At 36.5% G+C, this 14142-nt stretch overlaps 1 protein-coding gene across 1 annotated transcript in view; it reads right to left on the bottom strand.

The window, feature by feature from the left end:
- TRRAP (transformation/transcription domain-associated protein) overlaps nucleotides 1–14142 on the bottom strand; it is a gene marked incomplete at its 5' end in the record, with an annotated part of 57630 nt that overhangs the window by 18982 nt on the left and 24506 nt on the right. Inside the window, 6 exons of the mRNA XM_010282397.1 lie at nucleotides 2386–2550; nucleotides 3694–3895; nucleotides 6646–6746; nucleotides 7511–7776; nucleotides 8040–8235; nucleotides 12550–12741. Coding sequence (XP_010280699.1) covers nucleotides 2386–2550; nucleotides 3694–3895; nucleotides 6646–6746; nucleotides 7511–7776; nucleotides 8040–8235; nucleotides 12550–12741 — 1122 coding nt within the window. The remainder of the gene's footprint in view (nucleotides 1–2385; nucleotides 2551–3693; nucleotides 3896–6645; nucleotides 6747–7510; nucleotides 7777–8039; nucleotides 8236–12549; nucleotides 12742–14142) is intronic.

Raw genomic sequence — 14142 nt, 5'->3', positions numbered from 1 at the left:
ATTCAGTAACAGAAACCCAAAGAGGATGAAATGGTAACTCCCTACACACACTCTTAAGGCACTACCTAATTAGACCTTCCAGATCATATTGCCTAATAAGCCTGAAAACAGCATAATGCCAGAGTACCAGCTGGGCCAGCTCAAAGATCTTACTCATGTACATAATGGAAGAAAAACAGACATAATGACAGCAGTTAGTCTTTAAATTAGGCCACAATTCCCAGTGAGCCCCGTGATATTTGATAAGAAGGCCCATTAGAAAGTAACTTTACTCCACCTAATTGGGGCACTTAATGTAAGAGGGTAGCAATTTCACCCAAAAATAAAGAAGATTTTATGGTGTCCATAAAAAAAAAGAAACAAAAAACTAAACAGATATTAACATTCAGCAGCCCCTTTAAAATTTGTAAATCTCAGTATCTATTAAAGGAAAGAAATGATGGTCTAAGTACTACCTACGATAGAGCACATCTTAAGACATAATTAGAGGCTTTTCCAGCCACAATTTTACTAAATCATGGATTCTTCCTCCATCCAAATGGGTATCATAAGTGGTAGAAATTTTGCAATGGCATTTAACTGTTCAGTAATAGGATATTTTTGGCAGATTACTAACCTGACACACATACGCTTCATGTTGTACTTCAAGAGCAAATTATTGGAAAAGAACTGTAAGGTTTAGGTTCTTGTACTTCTGCAAACTTAGAGTTTTACCTTACTAACACAGAAAATGTGGCATTTTTTTGATTTTGTATTCCATCTACGGACCTGAAGTTTAAAAGCAAGATAAACAAAAATATCTGCAATATTTATGAGCCTAAGTTCCAACTACAGTAGGATGTCCAAGTAGGCACTCACTTCTGAAAATTTCATCTCAACAAACAAAAAGTGTGTACAACTCATTGAAGTAAGTTTTTTCTGTCTGCTGTCAGAAGACAGCTGAGCACACGGGTGTTGCAAGACAATGCTAAGCCATACTCATCAGAAATTTTGCCTGAGCTACTTTGCTTTCTTAAGCTGTTTGAGTGCATGGTCTCTTCAGAGTTTCCTCTTAATTTTATGGAGAGGGAAGGAAACATGTATACATATGCACACACATATTTAAATAAATTTATGTACACAAGTATCGATGCGCATGCATCGATATTGATGCACATACATGCGATTGACACACAGGGACACATTCTCTCTCTCTACAAAAATACACATCCTCAGAGCTTTGAAAGAACAAAGATAAGGGATAGTATAAAAGGAGCTGGATTTCACAGAATCAGAATACCCCAAGTTGGAAGGGACCCACACAGACATCAAGTCAAATATCAAAAATCAAGAGCGGAGGGAAGCAAAGAAGAATACTGTGAGGAATTCAGCACAACAGCTGTCCTTTGCCGGTTTTCAGGGAACAGTGGAGCACTGCAGACAGAAATGGCCTGGGGTACAGCCTAATGTGAGAGCCTCCTATGTTCACCTCCTATGTCAATAGCACTTCATAATTGTTTTACATTAACCTGTATGAACAAACATCAAAATGCTTCCAGGTTGTGCACATGCTGAAGCAGAGCTGCAGTCAGACCACGTACAGTTAACATCTCTGAAAACGTGATGTTTGGACCCTGTTCACACTAAGCCATAACAAAAGAGTACCTAAAAAACACATTAACATAAACAAGTCACTTATTCTTCCTTAGGCTACAGGACATGCTTAAACCAACTCTATACTGAGATCCAAGTATACGTTCTATTCTTCTGCTTCAGAGCAGACAGCAATAGGCAGTAAAATCGTAAAATCCCAAAGCAAGATTAATCAAAACTCCTACCTGTCAAGGTCAGAGGTACAAATCCAGGAAGCCAGTTTCTAACTCCCTAAACCTTACCCTTTTTTGTCTAATCATTTGTCAGGCCAAACTTCAGGAAAATTTACAAAGCCCCAATAAAGATTTTTGATGGTAACAGACACAGAGCCTTGTTTTTTAAAATCAAGTCTAATAAAAACCAAAGCACTAATGAAATAGTTTGCCCTTTAGTCACTGCAGCTAACAATTCTTTATCCCTACTCCTACGTTACAGGATTTAACTACGTATTTCTACATGTTTTCCATAATCTTCACAAAAAGGTAATAAATAGAATTCCAGAGGGAAAGCTATAATGCCCCATGTACATACGGCACACAATTTCACTGGATTTAATCTCATTAAATAACACTCACTTTGAAATTTAAAATATTCTACTTATAGAGGGAAATCAGCATTTTTTTAATTCATCAACAGCTGCAAACAATAGTATTTCTAAGGCTTGGCATTTTCTTAATTTGCTTTGAACAATACGTGTATCATCTTGAAAACAAAGATTACAGACAATAAAGAATTACTGATTATCTTCTGTACCTGACTAATGAGGTTCAGAAGGAGTTTGCCCTCTGAGCCAACCAGGCATGTCAGCAGCTGTGGAATCCAGGCCAACCACTGAATGGGTGGAACACCAATACAGTACTTGTCTACTGCATCTGCTAAAGTGTTCTTATCATCATCAAAACTCAGTAGCCAAAGAACCTAAGAGAGAATTGCAAGAGGACATCTCTTAAGTAAGGGCTTAAATTCAAGACACTTCAATCATTACGATGCGCAAAAACACACAGACATTTTATGAATATGACAGCGGAGTCCTTGTAAGTGTTAAAGTTGCCTCGGACACAGGAACTTACATTCATTATGCCTGGCCAATGTAATTTTTTCCCTTAGAAATAACATTTAAGGGATGTAAAAATTAAATGTAAGTGTACTCCTTGCTATGAAACAAGACAGAAAAAAGTCAATGAACATGACTGCATTCCACAAATTTTTCAAGTTTTTGGTTGGGGGAGTGGAAAATCAGGCATGTTTATAGAACATAAAATATGTTATTAAGATAAATTAACTTTGATGCAAGAACTTGAGTATTTCTTTGGGTGTCTTTAATTATTTTAACTGTCCATCCCTAGTGATACTTTTTCTACAATTTAATTTAAATGCAAATATACTAAGCACTGACTAAAAATCACTAATAGTTACACATCCAGCCAGTGAGAATAATAAACTTCAGAGTGCTATGGAGACCACCTTTAATCTGAAACAATATTTTCCATGTTTGTTTCGTGTTCAAAATAGATTGTCTTCTAGAGTCTACTATCATTTTTAGAATTTTCTTCATAAGAGAGATTAAAGTAAATATCCCCAAACTGGGAAATACATAACACAAAGAACTTTGGATAAAATTGTTCAATTAGAATAGAATTTTATAGAAAAAGCCTATTTGGAATAAAATGCTAGCCTGAGGTAGAAGTTGATATGAAGTATCCATAGTAATGATGAACAGACATCAAATTATGTTACTTTTTAGAGCACCAAAGGATGCCTTTCTGCAGATATTTCACTGCATTACGTATTAGAAATGCTGAATGTGATTTGCCCCCTTTCTCCCACAAAGAGGTTCCACACCTTAGAAAAACCAACCCAGATAGGCCAATGCAATATAAAATCCCACGGGGGTTACATGCAATGACTCAACCGCAACCATATGCGGACTTTCAGTCTAAATTAAAGCTTTCTATCAGTAACTGGTATTTCTTTAATTGCACAAATTTGGGCGCTGAACATTATCCCAGCCTTTTCTGAAGGGGTGGAGCTCCAATTCGTTCTTAAAGATCTAGATCTTACCTTTGCTAAGTATTTTCTTGATTTGCTCTCATTCTGATGACGACATGCGTGCAGGTAGCAAGTAATAGCAGACACACCGAGGTGAAGCTGACGTTCTTTCACAAAGATGTTCTCGAGATAATCACCCCACATGGCCCACGCTTTCACTAGCACATCATGCATTTGCACAGCTGCAGAAAAAGCTTTGTTTGCTTCTTCAGACCTGCATTGTGACAAGTAAATATATTAGTTTTATGCTAACAAAAAGTTACTAAATTATGTAAGAGTCAGATTTCCAATAGGGTACTCAATTACTTTTAGTAATCAATGATCTTTTTCCTTTAAGTTCTTCAGTAACATCTTATGACTGTTTTGTCTTGGCTTTCCTTAAAGTTCAGCACCTGTGAAAGTAAGTGCTTCATAAAGGAAACAATTATGTAAGTGTCTAAGATCTCCAGATAGTCCCTGAAAAAAACTAAAAAACTTCCAGCGCACTGCAACTGCAACCCAAGCCACAGAGTACGATACTGGGAGAAAGAAGAACAAATGGTAACACAAGAAGAGCAGAAGCAAATGCATTAAAAAGTGCTCCTCTGCTGACCCAAAAAAAAGGAGCAAGGAAAAGCGACATTGGGAAGATGTTATATTAGCTAGCTTTCGGAGGACTACATCCTACTTAACTGTCCTCCCACAGAAGTAATGAAAAAATTTACAATCAACATTATACGGAAAAAGTCAATTCCTCATGCCCACAGCTTTAGAAGTTTATTTTTCAACAGGAAAAGTGAAGGAACATGAAGGTTAATCAAACAGTTCTCGGTAACCAAAAGATTATTTGTTTGATACTTCTGAAGTTTTTTCTAGGTTTTCTCAAGTGTTCCTAGTTCAAGATTTGGCCTGATTCAACCCTATACAGCCCATGAACTGATGTAACTTTTCAGGGTTACATAAAGACGTAAGGGATGAGAAAACTCACCTACACATTACTGAATTGACAAAACTTTTAAAGCATTCCCAGATTCCTTATTAGTAGAAAGTGCTTAACTTCTCCCTTACAGAATAAGCATTGCAATAAACCACACAAAAATAACGCAATGCTTGTTTGCCTCATTTTTTTAAATTAAGTCTGAAGTATTTTTTATATTAAAACATTAGCTTGGAGGATTACAGTGTTAAATTAAAATGACTAGGTATTAATCAAAACTATAAAAAGCAAAGCAACTTTGTGTGTCAAACTATATATTAGTTTCTGTTACATTAATATCTTGCTCACTTTTAGAGGCTTTCTGCACCCTAGACACTGGTCTTGAAGCGACCTACCACAGCAGCAGCCTGATAGATGACTTTGTATCACTACTTCTCCTTTATAAGAAGGGGACGTTTCAGTCAGTTTTCTTTTCTCCTTCTTTACAATCCATCATTCTTGACACCTGAGACGACTTTTTAAAAATGGTTTTTATCACCTTGCTCAGCAAATGGGCAGCACAGGGAGATGCAAAAGCAGAGGTGACCTTTAACTTCCAGTTTAGTTGACACACAGGTAATCAGTAGTCACACATTCTCAAATTCAACACTGCCCTTGTTCTCAGCTGTAACCTTCCTAAATTCCTGACCTCAACTGCAGTGCTAAAAAACTGCCTGTGTGTTTTTTGGTAAGATTAAAAAACTTTAAGTTCATCAGAACCATGTTTTGAACAGAAACCTTTGCCCATTCTATACTGAAAGTACAGAGACAGCTTAGCTGCCTTTTACTTTATCTGCATAAATTTAAAACAACTAAAAGTTAAAAAAAAAAAAAAAAGATGGGGGAAGTACACTTTCTTCTCTTTACACCTCAACTGAAACTAAGCTTGCTTATGGCCATAAAAAAGCCCATTGCACCTTCCAGTAAAGTAATTACATTCTGCCCATTTAAAATTCTCTCTTGTATCCACTGAAGAAGATATTCATCATTTCCTGACTTAAATTGCTATGTGAGGTTTCAGCGTACAGCTTAAAACCTGATGTATTTCATTCCGTAACTGTCCATAATGTAGTGGCAAAGGAATTAATCCACCCATATGTAGCAATACTGCCATTAAATACCATGCATACTAAAAGCTGTTGAAATCTGAAGGGTAGGGTTTTTTGGCATCACTGAATTTGACTGCTGAGATATTTGCTTACTGAATTAAAGGAAGATCTTCCTCAAAATATTAAGATGCTTGTTAGCATAAAGCAAAAATGTTACAAAAGCAGTTGTGTGAAAGCAAGTGTTTAATTGCTGCAATGCAAGACATCTCCAACGCGCACCACATTAGTCTCCTCAATCATCTGAAGAGAGCGTTCCATTTCCCTAATACATGGCACACCAGATTTGTCTAAGCACTCTGAACTACGCCATCGCACACTTTCCTACGCCTTGAGCAGCTGCAGCTATTAAACAGACACATACAGTGAACAATGAAACAGAAATGTGAGAGAGAGAGGTAGGCTAATTTTAAGTAATCGTAAGCTTACAGACTGAACTTTTTTTTCCCCTTAGTTTTATATGTGATATTTACATTAAGAACATAATTAAAGCAACCTCCTTTTGTCAACTACACTAAGATGTAGTTTGTTACACAACAGTTTGTCACAGAACTGGGAGGGGAGTGGGGGGAGAGCAGAGAACGTATCTTCAGCTGCAAAGCTTTGGACAAACCTGCCTCTTCCCAGCTCACCCCTCAAAATATAAAACTTAAAAAAAAGAACTGGTGCAATGTTTGCTTTAACTAGTTCTTTCCTACAATACTTAGAAATATGACCAACCATTACATCTTCAAACTGCAAAAAAACCTCTCGCGTACACTTTTACTTTCTTATACAGTTGTGACAAATTCTAGGCTGGTATAAACATATGGAACAACTTTCCTGCTCAAATACTGTGTTGAAATACTTCAGCTGCATTTTTCTAAGATGTGTGCTGGTGCCTCTTCCAGCCAACATACTTACTTGTTAATCTGTGCCAAGAACATTCCCTTCAATGCATAAAACTCAGCAGTCATTTCCTTGGTGAAGTACTTCAGATTGGTTGATTCAATAACTTCAAGACCCTGTTAAATAAGCCTTAGTGAGAGTAGCCTTTTAAAAACAGAAGGTTTTATTAAAATGAAAGTGCCATAAAAACCAGCCAAAATATTCTCTTGAAATTTAAATATCATGAGTTTCTAGAATTTAATTTTCATTTTTAAAAATCCCAACTGACAACCATTTTAAGTTTCCACTGGCCTACGCAAAACTATTAGATACTATAGACAACATTCATCATGTGATGAGTTATCTTTTCCACCTTGGTTTTTTTAATGTTATGTCATTATTATTTATATTATGTTATATTACATTATCATTATAAGGTCCCAGTTTGCTGACCTTATAATCATTATGTCGGTGGGGTTTGTCTACAATCACATTTTTTTCCTTTAACACATATGATTTCACTTCAGTATGCCAGCATCCATCACTTCTGAGTCAGACACTCAAAACTGACTTGGAGTTTCAGTTAGTTCTGCACTGGTGTTTGCTTCTTCCTATTGCAAATAATATAATTTTCAAAGGCCCTTCCAATTACCTATCTTGCAAGATTTTAAAAAACGTTATTTTCACTTAACTTTTTATTCAGCTAATTTTTAATATATTCACAATATTCAGTTCAAAGAGGACAAATGACTGCTTTTGACTAACAGCATTACTTAACACAACACTCTATGCATGGTATAACATGGCCAACAAAATTCAGACCCTGTTCTGTATACAGACAGTTTAGATGGCCCTTGTAACCCTCTAAGTTCCCACAACTTCAGAGAGAAAGCTTCCATACCTGCATACATTCATTTTTGCCCATGACTCCAGCCAGCTGAAGATAACATTTAACTTGTTGGCGAATCTTCTGAAAGCAGTCCACAATGGGCACAGTTGGAATTGTATGAATGCGACTCAGTATATCCAGAGCTACGTTGACCAGCCCTTGTTTTCGAGCTATCTTTCCATATTGGATAATTGCCGATGCAGAAGCATGAACTCCCAACATAGCATTATTGGAACTGGGATCATGCTGAGAACTATTTTCATATGCAGTTACAATGGCTAGAAACAAAACATGAAATATTTGTCATTATAAACGAAATTATACATACAGCAATATCTTACACAGCAATACATATGAAATGATGACTTAAGATAATGACACACTTAAATAGAAATTAAATAAAAACAAACACTTTCCAAAATCAACAACATTCCTGTATATTTAAATTAAAAAAAAAAAAAAACCAACAAAGAACTTATTTCAAACAATGTGTTGTCTGGAAAATTACATGATGAATGCATGCTGGACCAGGCAGTTTTACCCTGGTAATGATGTTGCCTCCACATGAAAATGCTGCTCCAGTGGGATAAATCATCTGACACAATAGGTAACCTGTTCCTCCAAGTCTTTACAACAGTCTTCATATCATGTAAGCTGTTGTTCCTCCCCAGATTAGTTGGTTGCAATCCAGCATTTATTTGGGCTGCTTCTTGAAGTTCAATTATTTGCTGTGCTGCCTAGAAAACATTTAACAATATAAATTATCATAGCAGACAGTACAGTAAGCTGGGCAATTTCACTGTTACAAAAAGGTCTCCATGAATGACGCCATCTTTAAATGATCAAGTTAGGATGAAACTATTTATTCTGTTTTAGGGACCTGTCTATTAATTGCATAAATTACCTTTAATCAATCTAATCATTAACAAAATAGCAAAAAAAAATCCATCACTGATTTCAACACTTGATGTGTTCAAATGACTCTAATTAATGAGAGGAACAAACAGAAGATGGCATTATTCTCAAACTACTAAAACAGCAGACATTTTGTTAAAACTTCAACAACCTGAAGGAAAGGCCCACAAACTTTAATGGAATTTAATTACCTGTAGTACAATAAAACCAATGCAGTATTCTCTAAGCTACCACTTGGCAGATAACAGTTGTATTCATTGTTAATCAACCAAATAAGATAACTATTTGGGAAAAAAAGGCAGTCCAAATTTACAGAGTGAAATCTCTTGGAAAAAAATAAATTAAACAAAGTAATATTTTCCTACAGTCATCTCGGTATCAGCTCTCACAATAGCTTAACCTTCATCCTACACCCATTCATCACATAAATTTAATTTTCTCACAGGTATTTAATCACATACTATCTGATATTAAAAAAAAGTAATTACTGCAGTGCAAATTCATGGCTGCATTTGTACCTCTGTCAGTCATTGACTAATTTATCATTTCTTCAGGAGGGATATATATATATATTAGATTATTTTAAAAGTTTTAATTGATATCTGAAAGCATTTAAATGCTTTAATTAGCAATTCTAATCCTTTCATGCTGCAGATACCGCCAGTCCTAGGGGAGGAAAACCTTGAAACATCAGTAAAAACTTAGCAGGAAGGAATTAATTTCATTAAGAAGCCTTCTAGTTGTATTGCATCAGCTCAAATAAATGAAACATTGTACCTATTTACTTGACAACTTCCTCTCAGTATGGAGAAAAACTTCCATGTTCATCCACTTTATCTGGTGCATCAACTTATATTATAAAAATTCAAAGGTATGGTCTACTGTGTAAGCTCTACCCACAAGCAAAGTCATTTTAGTAGAGGTACCTTAGATCATGCAGATTTAAATACTTATGAATCACATCAGGCATGACACACTGGTGAAACTACTGATCTTAAACAGAATTCCAGAAGCCACTATATCAAACAGAACTCAGAAGGCAAGGTCCTCTGCATTTCTACAGGCAAGGTTCATTCACAGTTCTCTGAGCAATGGTCCGTCAAGAAATGCATCCCTGTTACAACATTTCAGATTGCGTTGCACTGACATAGTCCAGAATTTCTTCCCTGGAGGTGAAAGGTTCCCTCAACAGTAACAATAGCTAATATTCGTCAGGTACATGTTTATCAGGACACCTAAACAGGGACCCAGTCAGACTAAATGACAAATGAATGGCATGTTTTGTCCAGATCATGTACTGCACGATCCTGCCCCAGCACCACTTCCATGCTCTGGCTGCTGTACAGTACAAATCAGAGGACACAGCTTCATTTTCATTTTCAAGAAGCTTCTGGAAGCATCTCAAGGCCAAATGCCATTTTTAAAAGATGTGTTTACCTACTTACTATCATTTTCCTCCTTCCACTCGATTATTCTTGGCAGTAAAATATACTCTCAAAAATTCCTCTCTTACAGTTGCAAAATTAATTATTTACTTAATTAAACCCAGGAGAAAACAAAAGGGTAAGTGTTGACATTTCATACTTTTCAAAAAGAAACAGGAGTCCACTTTTGTTATGGTGAAATATGTGTAAAAGTTGCAAAGGACACAAGCCATGCATTTGTCACCATGTAATACCTGTTATTTTATCTCACATAATAATAATAATTAAACTGCATATTCTATACTATCAGAGTTGGGGCAGCTGCTTCACAAAAATGTTTCTGGAGGTCTGAAGAAAAAGGGCCTCAAGTTCGTACAAGCTCTTCCTGACAAGACAAGAAACAAATACTTTTCCATGATTTTCTGTGTGGACCACTTTTAAGTAACATGGCTAAGCGCACAGGATTTAAACACATCTCGTCTTGAAATTGAATTGTCAATGCGTGAACAAAATAAAAGACTTCTCACAAGCAAAAATAAAGATGTACATGGTATACAGCATCTTAAAAACAGTTTAAGCTTAAATAAATGCCGGAAAACAGTATGGGTTTGGCCTTGTAATATTTAATGATTTGAGGAGTGAAATATGGTGCACTTAAATAAGCACTAAGAACCTGCTTAGCAAGGATGAAAGAAAAGTAATTTTTTACTTTCCTTATTCCAAGCACACTCCTTCAGAGAAACAGAAAATAGCATGCCCCCTTTTGAAAGCAACATGCTTTTACAATTCAGAAGCAGCCAACGAGCTCTCCCTTCTCCTAGAAATGGACGACAGAGTTAAGAAAAAAGTAGGTAAGTATAAAAATGGCCCAAAAATGTTAGTTTTGCCCATCCTCTGTGCAGGCACTGGGTTATCCAAATGGAAAGTTATTCATCCTTTATAAGTCAAAGATTCAAGCATGCAAGAGTTTGAACATCAGTGCTGTTCATTCGAAGTCATGTGCAATATAATGCGGTAATTTACAGGACAGCGTGAAATTCCAGTTACAAACTTCTTCCCCTGTTTTAAATGATCTTGACAAAGAATTAAGCTACTTAAGACTAGATAATACTCAATTTTTGGCAGGGCTTTTAAAATTTGTTCTCAGGAGAGGAGTGACAGGGTTTGTTTTTTTCTTTTTAAAGTTCTTGTAACCCCAAATTCATTAGCTGCCCCTCATTTCATTCTGGACAGGACAGCTCACTGCTTCATTGCCAGAATTCTGCCCCTACTTTAGGAGCAAGCGTCCCTCAAAATTTTATGCTTGCTTTGTCCATTTTTGTCCAGAAAGCATACAGATCTCTTTCAGATCACTAACTAGTAAGGCCATAGGGCTCCATCTACTTCTGACTGCTTCTCAGTTTAGCAAAAGGCCTCTGACACGAGGTTATCACAGACTCAAATCTACCAGCTGACATACTCGCATGAGTGTTCCACAACAGACTGGAATTAAAAGGAACCAATTAGTTAGAAGCAATAACCTTTTCAATCAGCACAGCTAAGTGTGGAAGATGTGCACCCACATGTAGACAAGGAGCATTACTGAAATATGGCCTCCCACTCAGACCAAGTAAATTTTCTTTCCCGTAACTGGCATCAGATGGGATGAGGGGAGCAGACATGACCCTTCCCAACCCACACCTCTCAGTCCGTGAAGCAATGTGATTCAACATGGGAGTTCTTTTTACAATGCTACAAGACTTTAATGCAATGTTGAAGAGAACCTGCCAAATGAGCTAGTTGGATAACTAATAAAACCTGAAGATCAATGCATGAAGCTTTGAGGTACGCACATTAGTTTATCTAAGAAAATCCACTTTCCTTTCCAGCAGAACTTGTATACAATTAACTCCCTGTCCAATGAGAAATATCATATACCTAAAGACTAGATTCCTTCCCGCTTCCTTTCCCTGATGCAAATCAGAACATTTAGCAATATAATGTAGAAATGACAAAGAAAAGGTAAGGCCCACATTAGTCAAAACCTACACTATTTTTCCTAAAGGTACTAGGAATCACTTGAAAAGTCCTTTTAAGCATTAAGGTCAAAGAAGCAAAAATCTGTTAAGGTCACAGGGATGTTCAGAAGTTGCTCAGCCTGTTCGGGAAGGCTAGTCCTCAAAGAAACACTAGCATTTCTAAGTACACTTTTCCCTCACAGAGCATTAACAGTTAGCTCAGATTTAAAAAAAAAAAAAACAAAAAACAAAAAAAACCCCCACAAAACAAAAAACCGCCACAGAAGTACATTACAGTTGATGAAATTCCATAACACATTTAACTGAAAAGACCACTTAGGAGGTTATTTCAGCATTTCTGCAAATAATATAATACTAATATACCCCCCCAAATGGACCTCACTTCAAAACCCCGTGAGTGTTCAAGACCTCCAAGTACTTCAGTGCATTATGCATTGGCCCACAAAAAAAGTTCACCTATCTGATCAATTTTTAAATAGCTACCTCTGATTGCCACAAACAGAACTGATTCAGGTAAATTATTAAAACTTCAAAAGGAATCCAAATCAAAATTCTAACAACTTCTAACAAAAAAATACCACAATGAAAAATGAATCAGTACTACACAGTAAAATATTTTATGCTCACAGTTAGCTAAAAGCTGTGAAACCTGCTACTGGAAAATAACTGGCAATAAAACCCTTTCCATTCTTACCTGGAGAAGGGGAGTATGAACATGCGAGACTACGTGAGGAAGCCTTCGCCATTCTCGAATAGCTAAGCTACTCGCCATCTCTACCAGACGCTCAATGAAGTTAAGCTGTTGCTCTTCTGGATGGCAGATTGCTAAGTACCCTCTGTACATATTCACCTTCCATGCCATCTCCTTTGGACAACTCAACTCCACCTGGTAATGAAAGGGAAAAAAGCCTAGTAAAGATTATTCATACCCAAACGCAGACTTCTTTTTAAAACCTTCTTAAACAAACAAACACTCAGCTTTATTTTTTATTAAAATTAGTTCAATTTCTAAAAATATCAGAATTTCTTTCATTAGAGCAGTTTCAGCGCTCTTAAAGTTATTGTTAAAGGCAGGCTAGCAAATAAATTGCAAATTCAGCACAGGAGGAGAAGTGCCTGTATACAACCTGCTGTCAGGGTATTTTCACACTGACAACAGTCGTGTAGCTGGGAGACAGCTGAGCAAGCCAAAAGCAGTCTTGCCACTGGAGCATGACTGCAAACCAATTCACCCTGTATAAAGAAAAATGCTGCTCCTCAGCATATAACAAATACTACCTCTGAAATGCTTCAGGGACTCCAATAGGTAATGTCGACTTCTCATTTAAAATGATGCTGTCCCTATATGTCAGCACATTATGCCAGCATTACACTTCCTAACGGTCTGTTTATGAGAATAAACAGTTAATAACTTTAAGTCATCTACAACTAACCTTCCCATTTATGTCAAAGTCATTTCTGAGTACAGCCGCAAAGTCAGGTCATACTAGTAAAATAATTTAAATAATAATTTTAAACCATTTTCTTAAAATCCTGGAACAGCAGAAATATGGCAACCAAAACTAAAGTACCTGAATTACCTAGCAACTAAATTCCGTTAATATTTTTACAGTAAACTTGCACTTAACCAACGCTCACTAGCTGACACTGCAGGTCTTAAATCTAGAACTTTTTCACTTCTCTGTCTTCCGCTATACATCAAACCCTTTATGGACTGATACGCAGCACAGAAATCCCTCTGCATTATCTTCCTGTTGATATACTGTATCTTCACCATTACAATGGTGATGTCTGTTATCCTCAACTGACTTTTACGCCTGAGCCAGCAAAGAGAAACTGCCAGGTAGCAACCTTACACTTACTTACACAGTGAAAATAATCTCTTTCTTTATTACATTATCTACCGGATCATTAAACACGACGGCAATGTGAGCAAATGGAAACGAGCCATGGGTCCTATCAGAGGCCACTTGCTATTTTAATACCTCAGCTGTAATAGGTAGATTATTAAAAATGTTTCACAAAGATTTACAACAACTGATATATAGTCACCATCTTTTTTGACCTCTCTTGTGAATCAGCCATGGAACTTGATAAAAAACAGCCACAGTAAAGAATATCAATAAAACTGGATTAGCAAGTACAGCAGCATACAATCAATTATTCTTTCATATCCTAATATTTATTGCAAACATGTCCTTACACTTTTACAAGAATCTGAGTAAAGCCACGAAAGCTCCATTTATGGCTTCAGCAGCATCTTCTCCTTAGTCATTTAGTAAATGTC

Source organism: Phaethon lepturus, unplaced genomic scaffold, assembly GCF_000687285.1.
Source record: "Phaethon lepturus isolate BGI_N335 unplaced genomic scaffold, ASM68728v1 scaffold17012, whole genome shotgun sequence".
Lineage (NCBI taxonomy): Eukaryota > Metazoa > Chordata > Aves > Phaethontiformes > Phaethontidae > Phaethon > Phaethon lepturus.
Note: the sequence above shows the minus strand (reverse complement) of the source record. Positions and strands in the feature narration are given on the sequence as shown.